The 17,119-nt window shown below is 36.1% G+C and overlaps 1 protein-coding gene across 3 annotated transcripts; it reads left to right on the forward strand.

The window, feature by feature from the left end:
- Positions 1-708: 708 nt before the first annotated feature.
- Positions 709-16,732, forward strand: LOC135164085 (oxysterol-binding protein 1). Of its 3 annotated transcripts, none has more exons than XM_064124123.1 (10): positions 709-1,034; positions 4,015-4,080; positions 6,842-7,047; positions 7,551-7,807; positions 10,222-10,414; positions 10,984-11,261; positions 11,756-12,253; positions 12,862-13,241; positions 14,064-14,284; positions 15,797-16,732. In XM_064124123.1, exons 1-10 carry the CDS (start codon positions 907-909, stop codon positions 15,937-15,939), a joined length of 2,370 nt encoding a protein of 789 aa, XP_063980193.1. In that variant the 5' UTR covers positions 709-906; the 3' UTR covers positions 15,940-16,732. The 3 variants fall into 3 exon arrangements, with proteins under 3 accessions (XP_063980193.1, XP_063980194.1, XP_063980195.1); XM_064124124.1 differs by having other exon boundaries at positions 7,554-7,807; XM_064124125.1 differs by lacking the exon at positions 4,015-4,080.
- The last annotated feature ends 387 nt before the right edge of the window (positions 16,733-17,119 follow it).

A 17,119-nucleotide genomic window follows, 5' to 3' on the forward strand; every position in this document is an offset into this window, starting at 1 on the left:
ATCTTCTAATTAATTTTCGTTCGTATACCCTTTTGGGTTTTTACGATTTGTTTTCATCCCACCCCCCGATCCGAGGGAAAATCCCATTCTGAGGTAAGAATCTGTCCAGGTACAGCCATTACTTTTACGAGCGTTACAAATTTCAGTTTTTCTATCTTTGTGAACCACCAAAGACGTCTGAAGGCGTTTACCAGTGCCTTCAAAGACCAAAATGTTACCAAAGTCGTTGTTGTAAAATTATCTGCGAGTTTGTATCAATTATGATTGTGTCAACATAAAATCATTGTTCGTCTCTAGTTATTAAAAAAATTCCCGCATTTGTGAAGCAAATTGACTGACCCAAAACGAATTTATCCTCTTTGATCCCCCCCCTGATTTTAAAATGACTTTTGTCATCGTGTAAAGGGGTATTCATCATGTCACCTCGAAGTATTGTTTAAAAAATTTTAATTTTAATTTTTAAATTTGTTGAATATCTCAATCCCTTTCTAGGGATTCTAATCTAGGGTAATCCCTAGATGTTTCGGGCACTCGTACATACTATAATATATGGAGTATGTAAATAGTATGTGAATTGGGTCGTGTGAGTGGCCCAAAAAATTCGCTTCCAAAAACTGATAATTCAAGACTCTCAAAACTGGCGGCAACACCGGACCAATCGTGTTCGGTCCATATCCCACATTCCCAGTTCCACGAACGTGTCTATCAAAATGGCGTCACACAATGGGTTATGTGTACGTGTCTAGATCAGTCAATTCTCCTGCAAAGTAAATAGTGTCTCGTATGCTCTCAACGGAGTGCTAACATCCCTTAAAAAACCCGTACCCCACTCGGTCCACCGTCAAAATCTACCGTTGCTATCCCCTTGTGATATCATTGTTGATTCTCAAATAAAAATATTGCAAAATGGGCGATCCGAAGCCTCAGCACGGCGCCCAGGAAATGAAGGGTTGGCTCTTCAAATGGACTAATTACCTAAAAGGTTACCAGCGACGATGGTTCGTCCTGTCAAGTGGCCTCCTCTCATACTACAGGTACAGAGTTCCATTGTCAATGAATAATGTACCCCTCAGGGTAATGCTTAGATTCTCTAGGTCTGTCAAATCACTCTGCGTCCTTGAGAAATGTGAAAATCATGTATCGTACAAGATCTGTCCCTCCACATGTTCATTATCATCGTTATAATATGTTACACGATATCAATTGCAATTGTCAAGACACAATCACTTTTGCAACCTCTTTTTGGAAATTTTCGTCTCCAATCGTTAGCACCTTGACAATGACATCGTGCAATTTCCGGAATTTCTTTCATCTTGAATGTTTTTTCGTATTTTTTTTTTTACAGGTGTGTATTTTTATTGGCATTGTCGCACATGCCACGGTAGATTTTATGCTGACTTTAAGGTCATTTCTACCGTGGAGGTCAGGTAAACGGATCAGGCGTAACTGGCCTTTTTTTGGTTTTGAATGGAATCCTTGGGACCTGTCACATTTTCCATTTCGTAATTTTGCTTTGACATCATCTAGAATGTCATGAAATGTGCAGATATGTTTTTTAAATAATCTGTGTGCGTATGTCGAACAGTATGAGTCATTTTTCGTATTTTTTAAAAAATAAATTATATTAAGAAAGAATTAAATGATCAAAGTTTAAGCGAGAAGTCTGTAATTTCGTCGTAGGCTGACTATTACTTTGCAGCATTTTTGGGCGCGATTTCAGCTCAATGGACTCAGTAGTGATCGAGATTCAACAATTTCTCAAATTGTTTTCCTTCAACGAGACCAAACGAGCGCATTCGTTATTAAAATCATGATTGAGATTTTCAAAATTAAATGAATTCGGAATTTAAATTGAAAGTTGTCGATTTTAAGTGTATGTTATTTGTCAAATAGGAAGAGTGTCCTCCTCTAGAGGAGCCTATCCGCGACGCCGGTCTTCTACGCGTCTCCCTTCAGTTTTTATGGAAAATCATCATCAAAATTTTTATGGAATCCCGCTGTCAGATACTCGATTTTGCGTTTAAAAAAGCATTCATTTAGTAAGACGAATCTGCCAATTTTTCACGGTGTTGTTTATTGCTTTATTTTCTTTATTTTTACTTGTAACAATTTATGATTCATTATTGATCTATATTGTTGAGGATTAACACGCACTTGGACATTGATTGTTTGTATTGTACTCATTGGGTACCTGAATGTACCCTATTCACTTTTGAGTCGTACCCCTTTCATTTAGGCGTACATTAGGAGGGGTGGGGTGGGGGGCAGAATCGTGCAGCAGCAAAGACGCAGAAAACAAAGATAGCATTGGGGTGATCAATGGTCATTTGGGGTCATGATTTTTTTCTCTGAAGTGCACAATCGAAGGCAGTGATTGTACCTCGATCTAGATTCTAATCCACGAAGGTACTAATATCGAACTGTGGGACACGAGGGAAGCCCAGTCAACTTGGAATCTCAGTAGAGAAATATAAAAAATCGAATGGCATACAATCGAATCCGATATCTACCTAATTGTATCGCAAATTTATTTGGTCGTATCTCTTCCCCATTTGGGCTTCATCCTCCACTGACGTTTGATTTAGCTTCCAAATGGGAGCTTTGTAATTGCGTAAGTTCTAGTTTTCGATTTTTTCTTTTCTTTATTTATACGAATGACAGTATTGTGTTGGAAAAAATTAAATCTCCATTTTTTTTGTGCAGGTGCGACTAATCTTGACTTTTTGCGTGCAAATTAGGACGTTTTTAGACAGTGTCCATGTGCGTATGTTGTATGTATGTATGTATGTATGTATATATGTATATTGGTATGTATGTATGTATGTATGTATGTATGTATGTATGTATGTATGTACGTGGTTTAAACGATTGTCGATGATTATTCAAAAAAGAATCAGTTAATTTCAATCATCCGGAGCTCAACAAATTCGTTCCAGTATTCTCTTGACCGCGTTCGCAGATGGAGACAATTGCCTTATTCGTTTTGCAGAAATTTGCGGCGCCATTGTGAAAGTCGGTCCAATGTTGATTCAATGTTGGTTTCAACCCATTCGAGAGCATATTGTTAATTTATTAGTGAAAATGGCCAGATCATATGAGGTCGAAAGCAATATTCCTCTTGTTAGTTTTTCATTTGTTTTTCTTATTTAAAGTGATGAGATCTGTACATAAGATTTATTTACACTGTCCACATTCCTTTAAATGTTGACAAAGTATTTCTATGTACTTAAAGTCAGTTCCATCTTCAATTTTGTTAATTGTATAAGGAGTACAAGCAGACCTCGGTCTGGTCAACAATTTGTTTCTTTCGATTTGGACAGTTGGACAGTACCATAGGAGGTCGTTAGTTTTTCATTTTATGAATCTATCTTGATAGCTCACTCGCGAATGATAGTTTGTCTTTTCCATACAACTTTCATATTGACTGCCCATTAGAAGTAACATCCTGGTTATCTTCATCTTTTATGCTACCATTTTCCATTACAACTAATAATATTATTTCTGGAATGTGACGTAAATTAAAAAATTCTGAAACCCCTGAAAAATTCACAGAACTAAACGGCCATAAACAATACTTGTTTTATAAATCGAAGGATTCGTGGGAATTTTCCCTCTTTCAGCGATTTTTAAAAACTGCTGGATTTATCTTTGGAAATTTCTGCTAAATGGAGAGAGACCAAATATTTTTTGACTTTTTTTTCTAATGCTTTCAAAGCTCAGGAAGTAATGCTCTGGTGGAGGAAAAAATATTCGCCGTATTTTTAATACTAAAAATTATGAATGACCGTATTTTTCCCAATCTTAACACATCATCTGATCGATCCTAATCATTGTCATATAAATCATATCCCTATTGGTGCCTCACCAAATAAACTTGTCTCCCAATAATCAAATTTTTGGATGAAGAACAATCTAAAAATTATGAAAATCAGGGATAAGTGGAAAAACGAAAAACCAAAGAATCATTGTTATTGAAAAACCACCAAATGCACAATTGTTTTGTGGACTGTTTAGGGCTGAGCCAACGGGGGGGCCAAAGTTATCGACGCGACGCAAGCGGAGGGCTGCCAGAGCCTCCGAGTAAGTAAAAAAAAAAAAAGTTAGCAGCTGACCATTTGCGAACCAAAACGTTACGAACTTGTCATTAAACTGTTTATTGCCCCATTGGACAAACTTATTGACCAACATGGTAATGACAGGTCTTCCCATGAATTTTATTTATCATCAGTTATTTTATCATCATTCAGTGACATGTGCGATAATTGTTGGAGCCATTTTCCGATAATTTGGTTTTTCCTTCATTTTGTTAAGTTGAGAGGGGAAAAGAGACTGAGAATTATTTATTTGTAGTGAATGAGTTGTTCCATTTATTCTTCATTATTAATCAATGATTTTTTCATGAGAAAAAAATTTCATTGGCGCATATAAAAAACTAATTATGGAAAATAATTATGAAAAAAATTGAAAGTTGTAAAATATAGCATTCCATCTGTCAGTTACGTAGTGAGACGAGTCCAAGTTAAGTCGTAATCAACTGAATATTTCCTATCATCACGATGATTAATCAAAAAACGGCTAAACACGTGCAAAATATTTCTTGTTATTGAAGAACGTGACTAGAATCTATTATTTTATGAATATTGTATCATTGATTTATCATTATGAGAGATATTCATTTACCTGATTATTGGGACGATTACCAGTCATTTAGGGAGACGAGAGGACGTTGCGGATGAGTCAAGTGGACCTTTTTCGGGATTAGTTTATGTGCATAGACCATATATCCAGCAATTACTGATTTCAGAAGAAAATTATGAATATTATTCGGTTCTTTTGCAATAATTAACATAAATACGTGAATTTCGAGTGCACAATCATATTGACCAAGAATGATGTTAAAGAGAAATTATAAAAAGTTTTTAACCCTTCGTCAGTTTAGTAAAATACGGTTAAAATTAAGGATTTTTAAGTAACGGTTAATAATGTATTAATTATGTGCTTTTTATGTACCGCAAAATAGTATTTTTCTACCCTAGGGGGGTAAAATAAAAAATTCCATGTCATGTGCAGAATTGTCAGTTGAACAGAAGATGAGATTGTTACGATCACCCTCGGCTGGACTCATAATTCTGAACGTGACCAGGGGTCCTTTATTTGACATCCCCTGGTAATGGGCCAGCTAGAATTGATTGAGACGTACCCAGGCATAAATGACTCTTTAATATTGATCTTCATATATCTCTTCTCGGTAACAAATAAAAGCACCTGAATTGAATGCATATCCATATGACAATTGACTTCAGAGACCGATGAACCAGGATCAGGTTCGATGAGAAAGTAGTTCCAAAGGGTCGAAACCTGCCGCTGAATTATGTCTTATCCTATTGCTATGATTGTTATAGAGCCTCATGATACGACTCGGGTACAACTTAATCAAATATAGTCTTAACTTTTGCTGGAGAAGACCCTCATGGTGAATACACGATTACGATTTGTCAAACTATAATAATTTTGAGTCCAAGCAGTTGATATCTATTTTTTTTTAATTGAATACAACATTTTGTCGTATCTAAAACCTATATAATTAACATATTATTAATTGAAAACCCTTAATTTTGACTGTGTTTCACTAACTTCATGGAGGTGAAATCATTCTCTATAAAGGAATGAATAAACAATTGATAAAAGACCTTTGTTCACGACAACAATCGTTTTTAAGTTATTCTTGAAACAATTTACATAAAAATGTTCATATCAACAAATTTTCTGACACAGAAACGATTAATTATCGAGTTACATTGATGACAAGTAATGGTAGATTTTGCAAAACATTTATTTTTCAAGAATAAAATTAATACAGATAAATATTTATGAAGATATTTCTCAACATTTCTGCGAAACCTTAAATTCAACTTGACTCAATCCACCGTTCAACTACTTCTCTATCGAAATAAATGAACAATGATTATTGATTTTTTCACGTTAGCGGCACACTTATGTCATCACCGAGCACCTACCACTGTTTTTTCACTCAACTGAACAATTCAATGAATTAATTTTAATTAAAAGAAGTCTCACATATTCTCATTCAATTTTAATTCTGGTATTAAATTATCTGATGGAAGAACTATCCCGGATATTCCTATTTAATTACAACGACCATAAAATATGTTATTCCCGTACAAATCTGAAGTCTGATTGTTTATTCCGGTGGAACAAACTCTTAAGGGATGAAGTTGTCTTCCAAATTTGCCACAGGTTTTTAATATCAACAAAACACTTATATTTAATGAAATACTTTACATAAAAATGTTCATATCAACGAATTTGTGAATCAAAATATGTATCAGCTATTTGTTCACTCTCAAATGTCATTAACATTAGCAGAATTAACGTTTTTCTTTGTTTTCAAGTCTCTTGCGGAACATAATCCTCATAATTTCGTTGGAATTAAATCCTATCTAAAATCAGCGATAAATATTTTCCTTGAGTTTTCTCATAGATTATTATAAAATTGATTTCGTTTCAAAAGCTTGAGTGTGACAACATGAATCTAACGGTTCCACAAAATCTGTCAAATTTGAAGGTGAGTTTCATCCCCATAAAATATTTTATCGCCGAAACTAGAAAACACTTATACCTCAGATTATGAAACGAATGACATACGTCAAGGTCAGGAAAATTAGCGTGAAACACTCGGGATGATCTCCTTGTAAATTGAGAAATTGGATTCCGGTGTAACGATGACAATACATCGATGTCACCGGTATATCCAGTATCAATCGATCAAGCATAATCGAGTAGCACCGAGAAACTCGTGTGTTTCTAATCATTTGTTCAGGAATCCAGCTGAAATGGCCCACACATGCAGAGGTGCTATTTCACTGAATGGTGCCTTAATTCACACCGTCGACGCATGTACTTTCGTCGTCAGCAATGGTGGTACACAGACATTTCACATCAAGGCTGCTACGGAGGTTGAACGCCAGCAGTGGGTCACTGCACTAGAGTTGGCTAAGGCTAAGGCGATACAAGCGATGGAGTCAGGTTCGCATGGAATTATTGATTATTCTTCTGAAAATGAATTTCCAAGAGCGGAATTTTTATTGTTTTTTCTTCTTTTACATTACAGTTTACATCAATATTTTTATTTAAGCCTGTCCAAAACCTTTATCCTCATTTACGATTTGTGAAAAATTGGAAAGCAGTCATAAATATTTAGTATTTTTTAATATTTAATATTTAGTATTATTTAAATTACATTCTGCACTGATTTTTTCATCAGTTCTTTCACTATTCATTCCATTGAAATCAGTATTTTTGTCACTGCTGCTACGTTCAGCGCGTGTCGAAAAGTGCCTTTTCTTTTACTTGCCACCATAGCTTGTCAAACCCACGTCGTATGACCCTCGCAATTCACTAGTGATACGTGAAACATTCCATCGTTCGCGAATATAATAAATAATCATTCCTGAAACTGCCACGTTTAGCAGCATAACGGTTTTATGACTTTACAAACTATACTTCATGAAAGCATCGCTTCCTTTCAGAAGAAGACGAGGAGGAGTATCAGGACAACGATAATCAGAAGGGTGAGCATGCCTCAATCACCAAGGACCTCACCGAAAGACTCGAGGACCTGCAGACATGTTACGACTTGATATCAAAACGTGGAACCATGTTAACACGATCACTCATGGACCTGGAGTCTCTTGAACCTAATAATCCGGAAGCAATGACGACTAAAATTAAAACTGTCAGCGAAAGAGCAACACTCTTTCGTATTGCTGCTAATGCTATGATCAATGTGAGTACTGAAATAATTCGTGAAAATTATAGATAACGAATGGAAGAACTATATTATTAGAAATGGTATAGTTGTAATGATTCCAATGAGTGAATGTTATTTTATTCTCTTTTATTTTATACACTCGAAAGGCCCAACTGCTCTGATTCGTTTCCTCAGGGTAACTAACTAAAAAGACTAAAGGGCCACAAGACCCTGGACCTGATGACTCACATTAACAATGGTCCCACTTATGTACCTCTGTTTAGACCCAAGAAAACAGGGCATATACATCATACCCCAAACTTCTCAGAATTTTCATCCATAAAAATGTTTTCCAATTTCAAGTGACAACACGAGAATAAAAGAAATACAAATCGTGCAAAGACCTATTCAATCCAACTGGAAATTAATTTTTGATAAACAGTTTGAAATGTAGATTCCAATATTTATTATCCTTGTTAATGAAATCAATGAACGATCGTCGATGGCTCCGACTTCACCTCAAAGATCACTCAGTAGGATAAACGATAGTCACGTGAGCTTGGAGTCGAAGTTTTTAAAATGATTTTTTGAATTCAAGCAAAAGAGTTTGGTATGTGAGTCGCTCCTCTTCTTCTTTAATTGATAGATGGCTCTAAATAAGAGCTGAGATCTAAGTGACCGATGCATTTGTCATCAAAGTCTATACGGGCAATGTCTGACCTTCTCCTTCTCATCTGGGCTGACGGACTCAGGCCCTGAAATGGAAGGTACCACTGAGGTCTTATGCATCTTACAAGAGTACGGACGACCATGTGGGGCCTCAATGGTCGCAGGAAATAAACATCTCCCATTATTTATTTATACGACACGATCTTTATCCTGTTTTTAACATATGCGTTTTAGTGAAAGACTCGAAATAATTCTAGTTGAGTTGATAATCTGATGTGGTTGACACAAGAGACCGTTCGAGAGTGACCCTAGCCCTCGGTTCATCCAAGGTCAGAGGTCTGACCCAAAGACCCTTTTGTCTATTGGCCGGTCCAAGTGCTGAATTCTTTAGGTCATAAACAGCCGAAGTGTTCGCGGTATTTCCCGTTGACATTTACAATGGATCACTTCTTCGATCTAATGTCAAAATATTCCCCACATGGTTAGTTGTCATCATTTATTGATGAATATCTAGTGCTTATGGTGGACATCTACTGCTACCAACAACGTGGGCACCATTCCTTGAATCGTTATTCTCAGTGCATAGGATGCACGGTGGTGTCTCCTTGTAGGTTTTTTAAGTCTTTAGGCAGACCTTGGAATAGTTGAATGCACTCGTGCATTTTCTGGCGACATATCTCTAGTTTGAACACTTGAGGTATTTCCATTCTGTTCTCCACCTGCCTGATTCTGCAATTGATCCAGCTCATTAATCTTATTCCTTTTTCTCAGAATCTTCGTTTCAACGACTACCACGAGTGTTACTGAGGAAGCCCAGATTACATCATACACGGAGAGAGAAATTCTTTGAAAATTACGTGCCTTATCGGATTATGGACAGAGATTTTTTAAATAATATCAAAACCATTCTACTATAAACTGTACCTTATTTATCGTACACAGAAGCTATATCTTTCTCCTGTGATATTTCCAGATGAACTAACTCTTAGTGACTAAAGTTTTCACACCCTGGGTCCATTTGGTTCTGTTCATGAAAACTGGTCTCAACGTTTCGGTGCTGTTCAGAGAAAAACTAAAATACTGTCATGGACTGGAAACAGCTAATGGACATACGATTAATGTTTGTCCACACATAACAAGTAGTCTCACTATGTCTGTTTCGTAATCTGCCAGTCAAAATAATAGTCGATAACAAAATTAGAGAACAGTTATGCACTTTTTCAGTGAACCTTCAGGGAAAGTCCAAAACGTTGCGGAAAAAGTATTGAACGTTCAGTGAAAAAATGCATAACTGTTTCGTCATTGTGACTGAATACTGTTTTGACTTTCAGATTACAGAACAGACACGTAATTTTTCAAGAATTGGTCTCTCCGTATATACGTTATGTAAATACATGATAGCCTCAGGAGCTATTTTGTGCTCCTCGCTCACCTTCTGTAGAGCATTGTAGACATTCTCCGATTTTTTCAAGGTTATGTATCTTCAGATCCTCTTGTTCCTTACCGAGCACCCCACCTCCAAGGAGGCTGGCGAAGGTTGTACATAGCTGAAGAGCTCGTCAAACCCATTTCCGTTCGCTGCCCGGTGAAATTTACCAACACCACCTCCAGCTTTTTCTGCAGAGACATTCCCCTTTTCACGATGAAGAGTATGAACGTATCACTCGTTGTCCTGGCGTTGAATAATTCAGGCATTAGGACTGAGCATTGGTGTCCTACGAGTTTTCTCGATGAATTCTGAAGAACTAATAATGTATAAAATTGTTAATTTTTCTGTGCAGAGGAGCAATGATTTTCTCCAACTCGCCCAGCAACAAGAGCCCAAATGGGAGAAGCTACTCCAACACGAAAGAGACCAGAAAGTGAGAATAGAGAAAATGGTAGAGCAATTGGCTCGACAGCACTCACACCTAGAAGAAGCTGCCCAACATGCCCTTCCAGCTGCCCTCACATCGACTGGGCATCGATCCTCACGTAATTATTCATTTAATCATTAAACACTAAATAATGGTATTTTTATGATTCAAGTGACACTGAAGATAATCAATTTGGAAAATCAAGTCTTTCCCTTCTCTGAGACTGTTTGTCACACACTTTAGCGTGTGGAAAATGAATAAGAACTTTTCTCATTTCTTCGTGACTTGAAACTCGAATTTACAAAAAAAATATCAAATTGACATGTCGTCTTCCACCGAAGAAATAATTAGAAAAAGGCGGGTATTTCTCGAAAGTGGGCGGGACAAGTCACTTGAACACAGCACTATTGGATGCCGAGTTACTTCTCTGGGCGTTAGCTAGTGCGTACGTACTCGCATACGGCTCATTCACGCATTCGTAATGGAAATCGTACAGAATTTGACAAAAGTTTTCGATCTAATCCAAACGTGTTGTTCAACGGGTCCCTAGGGCCCAGCATAAAAAATTTTGATACTCTCACTCTACGAGAACAACCTTAATGGTGGTGGTTACAGTGACCATTTTCCCAGATCGCAAGTACTCTTTCTTTCTTAAGTAATTTTCTATAATTTGTTTGTAAAAACCAGACGGTGTTACGAGCAATCCACAGTCTGAGGATGAGGAGAACGTTGAATTTTACGATGCCCAGGAGTCAGACACTTTTACATTGAATCTAACAAGCAGCACAACGGGCAACTCGATGTCAAGAACGAGAAATAGAAACGATTCACAGGGTAGTGATGATGGATCGAGCTCAGAGGGTGATCCCGCACCAATGTCAACGAACGATACGTCTGATTCATTCCTTATTGTGACTGACTCAACTGCCGTCACACAAACATCGACAAATAGAGAAGTGGATAATGTAAGATGTTTGTGTTTATAAAAGCTTTCACAATTTTTTTATTTTTGAGGAAGAATTCCCCTCGTAATAGCTTTTAAAGCACGTAGTTTATGTGGCCGATAAGCATCATATTGTAGCATATCCCCCTTCGAATCTAAATGCAATTGTGCATGTTCTCAACAGCTCTGGATAACAACTGTCTTTTGAAATAACACGGAATCGATCTCATTCTTTCTGGAGCTCTTGTGATCTTATTGGAGTAAATAAACTGCTCGAACCATTTAATTAACTTCTTTCGTCTCCTTCAATAACTTTTAATAGCTTTTTTTAAGGGCTTCGGAAATCCTTCACAAACAGAAATTTATCAGCCCCTTTTTCTAAACTCACTAATTTGTAAAATATTCCTAAAAAACAATTAAATAATTTATTCTAAGGATTTCTGTCATTTTGTCCAAACTTACGTTCTCGTATTAAATTTAGCTTTATCAGATTTTATTTTCATTCTAATTCGTCAGGTGAATAATGGCGGTACTAGTACTGGTGTAAACTCAGGAAAACGCAAGCGTCGAACCCGAGTGCCAGACAAGCCCAACTATCCCCTGAATCTATGGAGTATAATGAAAAATTGCATTGGCAAGGAATTATCAAAAATTCCGATGCCAGTAAACTTCTCCGAGCCATTGAGTATGCTCCAGCGTCTCACCGAGGACTACGAGTACGCACATATTCTGGACAAGGCTGAACAATGCACAGACAGCTGTGAACAAATGGCATACATTGCTGCATTCACAGTATCAACTTATTCAACAACAGCATCGAGAACTGGAAAACCATTTAATCCACTGTTGGGGGAGACTTACGAGTGCGATAGGATGGACGATTTGGGGTGGAAGGCCATTTCTGAACAGGTATCACATCATCCACCCATGCTGGCACAGTTCTGCGAGGGAAAAACGTGGAGGTGCTGGCAAGAGTTTACTATGGCTTCCAAATTTCGTGGAAAGTATCTTCAGGTAATGCGATAGCTATTCTATTTCGATCAAACGAATGAATGTTTCTTGAAATTAAACAGTTAGCAACTTCTTCAGGAATTTGAAGGTGAATACGCAGCTTGAGAGAGTTTCGGAAAAATAATCTCCAGCTAATTTTTTATTACGACAAATAAATATTGAAACCTCCTACGATTTTTCAAAGATTCAAAAAGAATTATGAAAAGATGTGTTACATGTTTTTAAAAATTCCTTAAAAATTCATCAAATTTCTGTTTAACATCCATAAATCTTTAAGTACTGCTGAACATTTCAAATGATTCAAATTTTAAAAAATACAGTTGTTCAAAACAGCTCAAATATTTTATTAATTTTATTAGAAAATCTATTAAAGAAATATAAACATTCCCTTCGTATTTATGAATTTCTTTTTTCAATGAGGTGATGTCGGATTGTATGAGCTTTCGCTTTTTCTATTAGTCAGTCCGAGTATATGCGTGGTATCCCAGCCTAATTCTCACTCATGAAACACTTTACTCATGAATCTAGCGCACTAGACACTAGATTAAAGATCTTCTCATTCGAGCTGCTATTCATATGTTGATTCAAATTATATATTTCTATTTTTTCAGGTGGTTCCTCTGGGTACAGTACATTTAGAGTTCAACACTAACAAAAATCATTACACATGGCGTAAAGTAACGACGACAGTGCACAATATAATAGTAGGAAAATTATGGGTCGATCAGAGTGGTGATACGGACATAATAAATCACAGTGATGGTACGAAGTGTCATCTGAAGTACATTCCATACTCTTATTTCTCACGTGACAGCCAACGTAAGGTCAAGGGTGTCGTTATGAATGCCAATAAAGAGGTCAAGTGGGTTGTACAGGGTACATGGGACTCAAAGATTGAAATAGCACCTGTTATTAGTACTTCTGGCAGTCCAGACAATCCAGTATATAAAACCGGGCCTTATACTCTTGCTTGGAAACGTCGAATGCCACCGTAAGTTCATTGCTGTCGCCATAAAATGATTTTGCCAATTGATTGACAGAATTTTAATCAGTACTTCATAATTAAATTTCATTTAATAATCTCGAAACGAATAAGTTTCGAGGAAAATATCTGGAGCATTCTTGTAAAACATTTTCTACAGTGAAAATGTTTATCGAATTATTTGTCTTATAAACTTGATGATTCTAGCAACATTAGTAATTTTGTCAATGCAGCTTTTAAAATTTTCCTTTTTTTCTCGTCCAATCATTTTTCAGTTAACGAATTATTACTATAAAAAGTCATAAAAGTTACAACATATCTTAGGGTAATTTTGGTGAACTTGATTTTGATGAATAAATCTGCAATTTTTTAAATTCTTCACTCGATAATTAATCAGTTGACTTTTGTATTATTAGATCACCTTAACAGATTCTCTCTTGTGGGTAGTTCCACATGTTCCACCGAATGTGGAACTACCCACAATGCTCTAGTAAGGAAGGTCAAATTGTGATATCCAAGTTGATTAGGTTCGAATATGGAAGATCATAACTGCATTCTTGGAGTCAATGAAACTGAAATTTCTCAAAATAATCGACGAATTTTTTTAAACTAATCAGGATCTAAATTTGTTACATGAAATAATACCCGTTATTATAAGATTCTGACAAAGTTACGAATTATCTGAAACTCGTTAATAAGTAAAATTAAAAATCTGTTCGTTTTGCCATAAAGCCAACACCCATTGATGTATATCAATAAAAAAAGTCAATTGAAGTGATTGATCTGATCTCCTATGAATGAAGTATTGATGGAGGTATTCTGCAATTCCAGAGAGGATTCTGATAAATCCTACAACTTCACCGAGCTGGCGTCGCAGTTGAATGAATATGAGGAGGGAGTGGCGCCGACTGACTCGAGATTGAGACCCGACCAGAGGTTAATGGAAAACGGCCATTGGGATCAGGCTAATGCTGTGAAATTACAACTTGAGGAGAAGCAGAGGATTGTGAGGCGAGCGAGAGAAGCTGAAGCTGAAAACTCAGCTGCTGAAGGTGATTTCAAACTTTAATGAACCGTTATGCAACAAAATTGATATTTGAAGGTTTTTCGTTTAGTCATCACTTAGGATGACACTTAACAGTTACTGGTTTTGTATCAAATGGAGGCTGTAAAATCACATCTGTAGATTTACTTGACGTACCTTGAACATACCAAGTGTAGCACATCAAGTCAAATATTTCTTTTCGAATGATTAAGAGACTATTTCAAAGGATTCTTTATCATCGCATCTTCTCATCATTTTAAATCCATTATTAGAATTTAATGCTGACTTCTATAAAGAACTCATCTTTCTTAAATCAGAGCAGTTATTCTCGTTGTATAAATGGATTTTCACTTTTTCGATTGAATTAAGAGTAATTTTAATTAATCATTGGAAGTTAATTATAATTTAGGTGGAGATAGATTTATGTGAATACACAACCATATTATATATAAAAATTTTCATTCTTTCGTAATTAGAATGAAATCCCACAGAAGGTAAATGATTCTGAAAAGAATTCCTCGTGAATATAGAGAAATGATTTAGTTTTGAGGCTTTTGCGGCCATCAATTATATTCTTTCTAGTTTTCTGATGATACCACGTTTCAATTCAGCATTGCGCCGGCATTTCGCAAGCATTGTAGTCAACATCTTCAAGGATATGAGCTTCAGTACCTGGGGGTATTCCTGATATACCGTTCTTTGTAGAGGTGGGCGAAGGGGGGGGGTGTCAGCCAATCACATGTTTTAATTGACCGGCTGGTCAATTTAAAACACCAGGAGGCCAGTTTTCCAAATGGGGTTCACTCGATATCCTTTGTCCCTGTTGAGACTGTCTCAAATCTCAAAGGTATTTTGAAAGGAAATATTGAGAGGGTTTGAGGATCCATTAAAAACCCTAACAATCTCATCAGGGACAGAGGATATCAAGTGAACCCCATTTGGAAAACTGTCCTCCCGGTGCTTTAAATTGGGCGGCTGATCAATTGAAAACATGTAATTACCTGCCCCCCCCCCCCCCCTGCCCGCCACCACAACCAGGGGAAGTATATAAGGACTACCTCCAGAGCCTCTACTAGAGTTCAGCATCGGAACATATAATAAAAACATCATCTCTGACTAAAAGAAGAGTATATGGTTCATTATCGAATGATCATTATGTGACCATCGCCAATGAATCCGAATTTCTTACCCACTAAAACGTAAATTTTTTGAATTTCTATTTATTCATCAGTTCATACAATACGTCAATATTCTCTAACAAATAACGATAATATCGTAATTCCGTTTTTCTATAATTATTTCAACAAGTAATAGAAGGGATTTGTCTGTGATATTGTTATTTCATAACAAGATTGACCTGCCGTACTACAGCGCTAATGATCCGTAAACGGGCCCACGATGCGCGATATTCTAATTACTATTTTATTACCAGAAATAGCATACAGTACCTAAATAGTAACAATAATTTGTTTGTTTTTCATTTTGCACATTTTCTTATGGTTTGTGTTGCCAATTTCAGGAAAGCCCTACACACCCTATGCAGCAGTCTGGTTTAAGAAAGAACAAGACCAGTACACCGATAGTGTTTGTCACAATTACAACGGTAAATACTGGGATTGCAAGAGTAGAGCCGACTGGAGCAGATGTCCCCAGATATTCTAGTCCTAATACCCTTCTGATTTCACTCTCTACAAAGTAACGAGCGTCACGAAATTACAAAATCATATTTTTTCCTTCAAATCGTTGACACGTTTTCATTTTTCAATGGATTCCATATTTTATTCAGACATAAATTGAGGACAGTTAATCTCAGTCCAGCGAATCAAGTATTTCAATCCGTAGCGAAGTGGTAAAAAAATAATACGTGGATTTTTGCGTTGTTATGGAATGTGCAATCATGTCGATTATGCGTAGCTTAACAATTATATAATATCTTCGTATTTTCTTCTGAAATAACTCATTGTTGAGATTATTCGACATTTATAGAATGTGAAAATTTAGTGGTTGTGGGGGGACGAATTTGGTTTTAAGGGAAAAATTAAGAAACTTTTAGTGTTGATAATATTTCCGTTAAAAAAAGGTGTAAACTTTTATCACCAAAATCACTTCTTAAGACGATCCAATATTCAACAAGAGTTAAAAATTTTCAAGTTCGATTTAAGTCAATTGAAATCTTTGTTAATAGCTAATTTATATCGACAATGAGTGAATCTACGTAGAAAATTTTTTTTGTGATGAAATAAAAAAAAATTCTTATTGTGTGCTGAAACTATTTTTCATCGTGATGATTGGTTATTCAACAGAACAGGAATTTTATGGTTAGACAAATTTCGGATTCGTGAAGAAGCAGAAAAAGGATTTAAGTAGATCTGACCTTTTCAGCGGTTTTCATTGAATTTACTGGAATCTAAGGGAATTGACACCATTTTTATATGATCTTTTTTATTCAATGAAGGTGAAAACTACATAAAGATATTGATGAAAATTTTGTCATCTCCCATAGATTAGGAAATCTATCCGTGAAATAACTCAGCCAAGTGATAAATTCCTATAAATAATTTTAACGCTCCGCTATGGTAATGTTTGTTGAATGTAAATATATTTCATGAATGAGTGCTTTTAGGGGAAAGCGTAATAAGACATGTTTTGTATCTGTTAAAATTTCCAATAAAAAATATTAAGACGTTTTTTTATGAATCATTCACTCTCAAAAATAATTCAATAAAATCTACTCATTATATTCTGCCACTTCACTACATTGCATAGATTAGAATCCATATTTTTGAGTATTTCCAAGTCTTTTAAATTAATTTTTAAAAACATTTGCTAAGCCAGAATTCAA

Source organism: Diachasmimorpha longicaudata, chromosome 6 (assembly GCF_034640455.1).
Source record: "Diachasmimorpha longicaudata isolate KC_UGA_2023 chromosome 6, iyDiaLong2, whole genome shotgun sequence".
Classification (NCBI taxonomy): Eukaryota; Metazoa; Arthropoda; class Insecta; order Hymenoptera; family Braconidae; genus Diachasmimorpha; species Diachasmimorpha longicaudata.

What these genes read in the sequence shown, in the direction of transcription:
- LOC135164085 (XM_064124123.1), top strand. Translation starts at nt 907, where the DNA reads ATGGGCGATCCGAAGCCTCAGCACGGCGCCCAGGAAATGAAGGGTTGG. An exon ending in AGGGCTGCCAGAGCCTCCGA is followed by an intron (nt 4,081 to 6,841) that starts GTAAGTAAAAAA and finishes TCATTTGTTCAG; the next exon opens with GAATCCAGCTGAAATGGCCC. An exon ending in GACTGGGCATCGATCCTCAC is followed by an intron (nt 10,415 to 10,983) that starts GTAATTATTCAT and finishes TGTAAAAACCAG; the next exon opens with ACGGTGTTACGAGCAATCCA.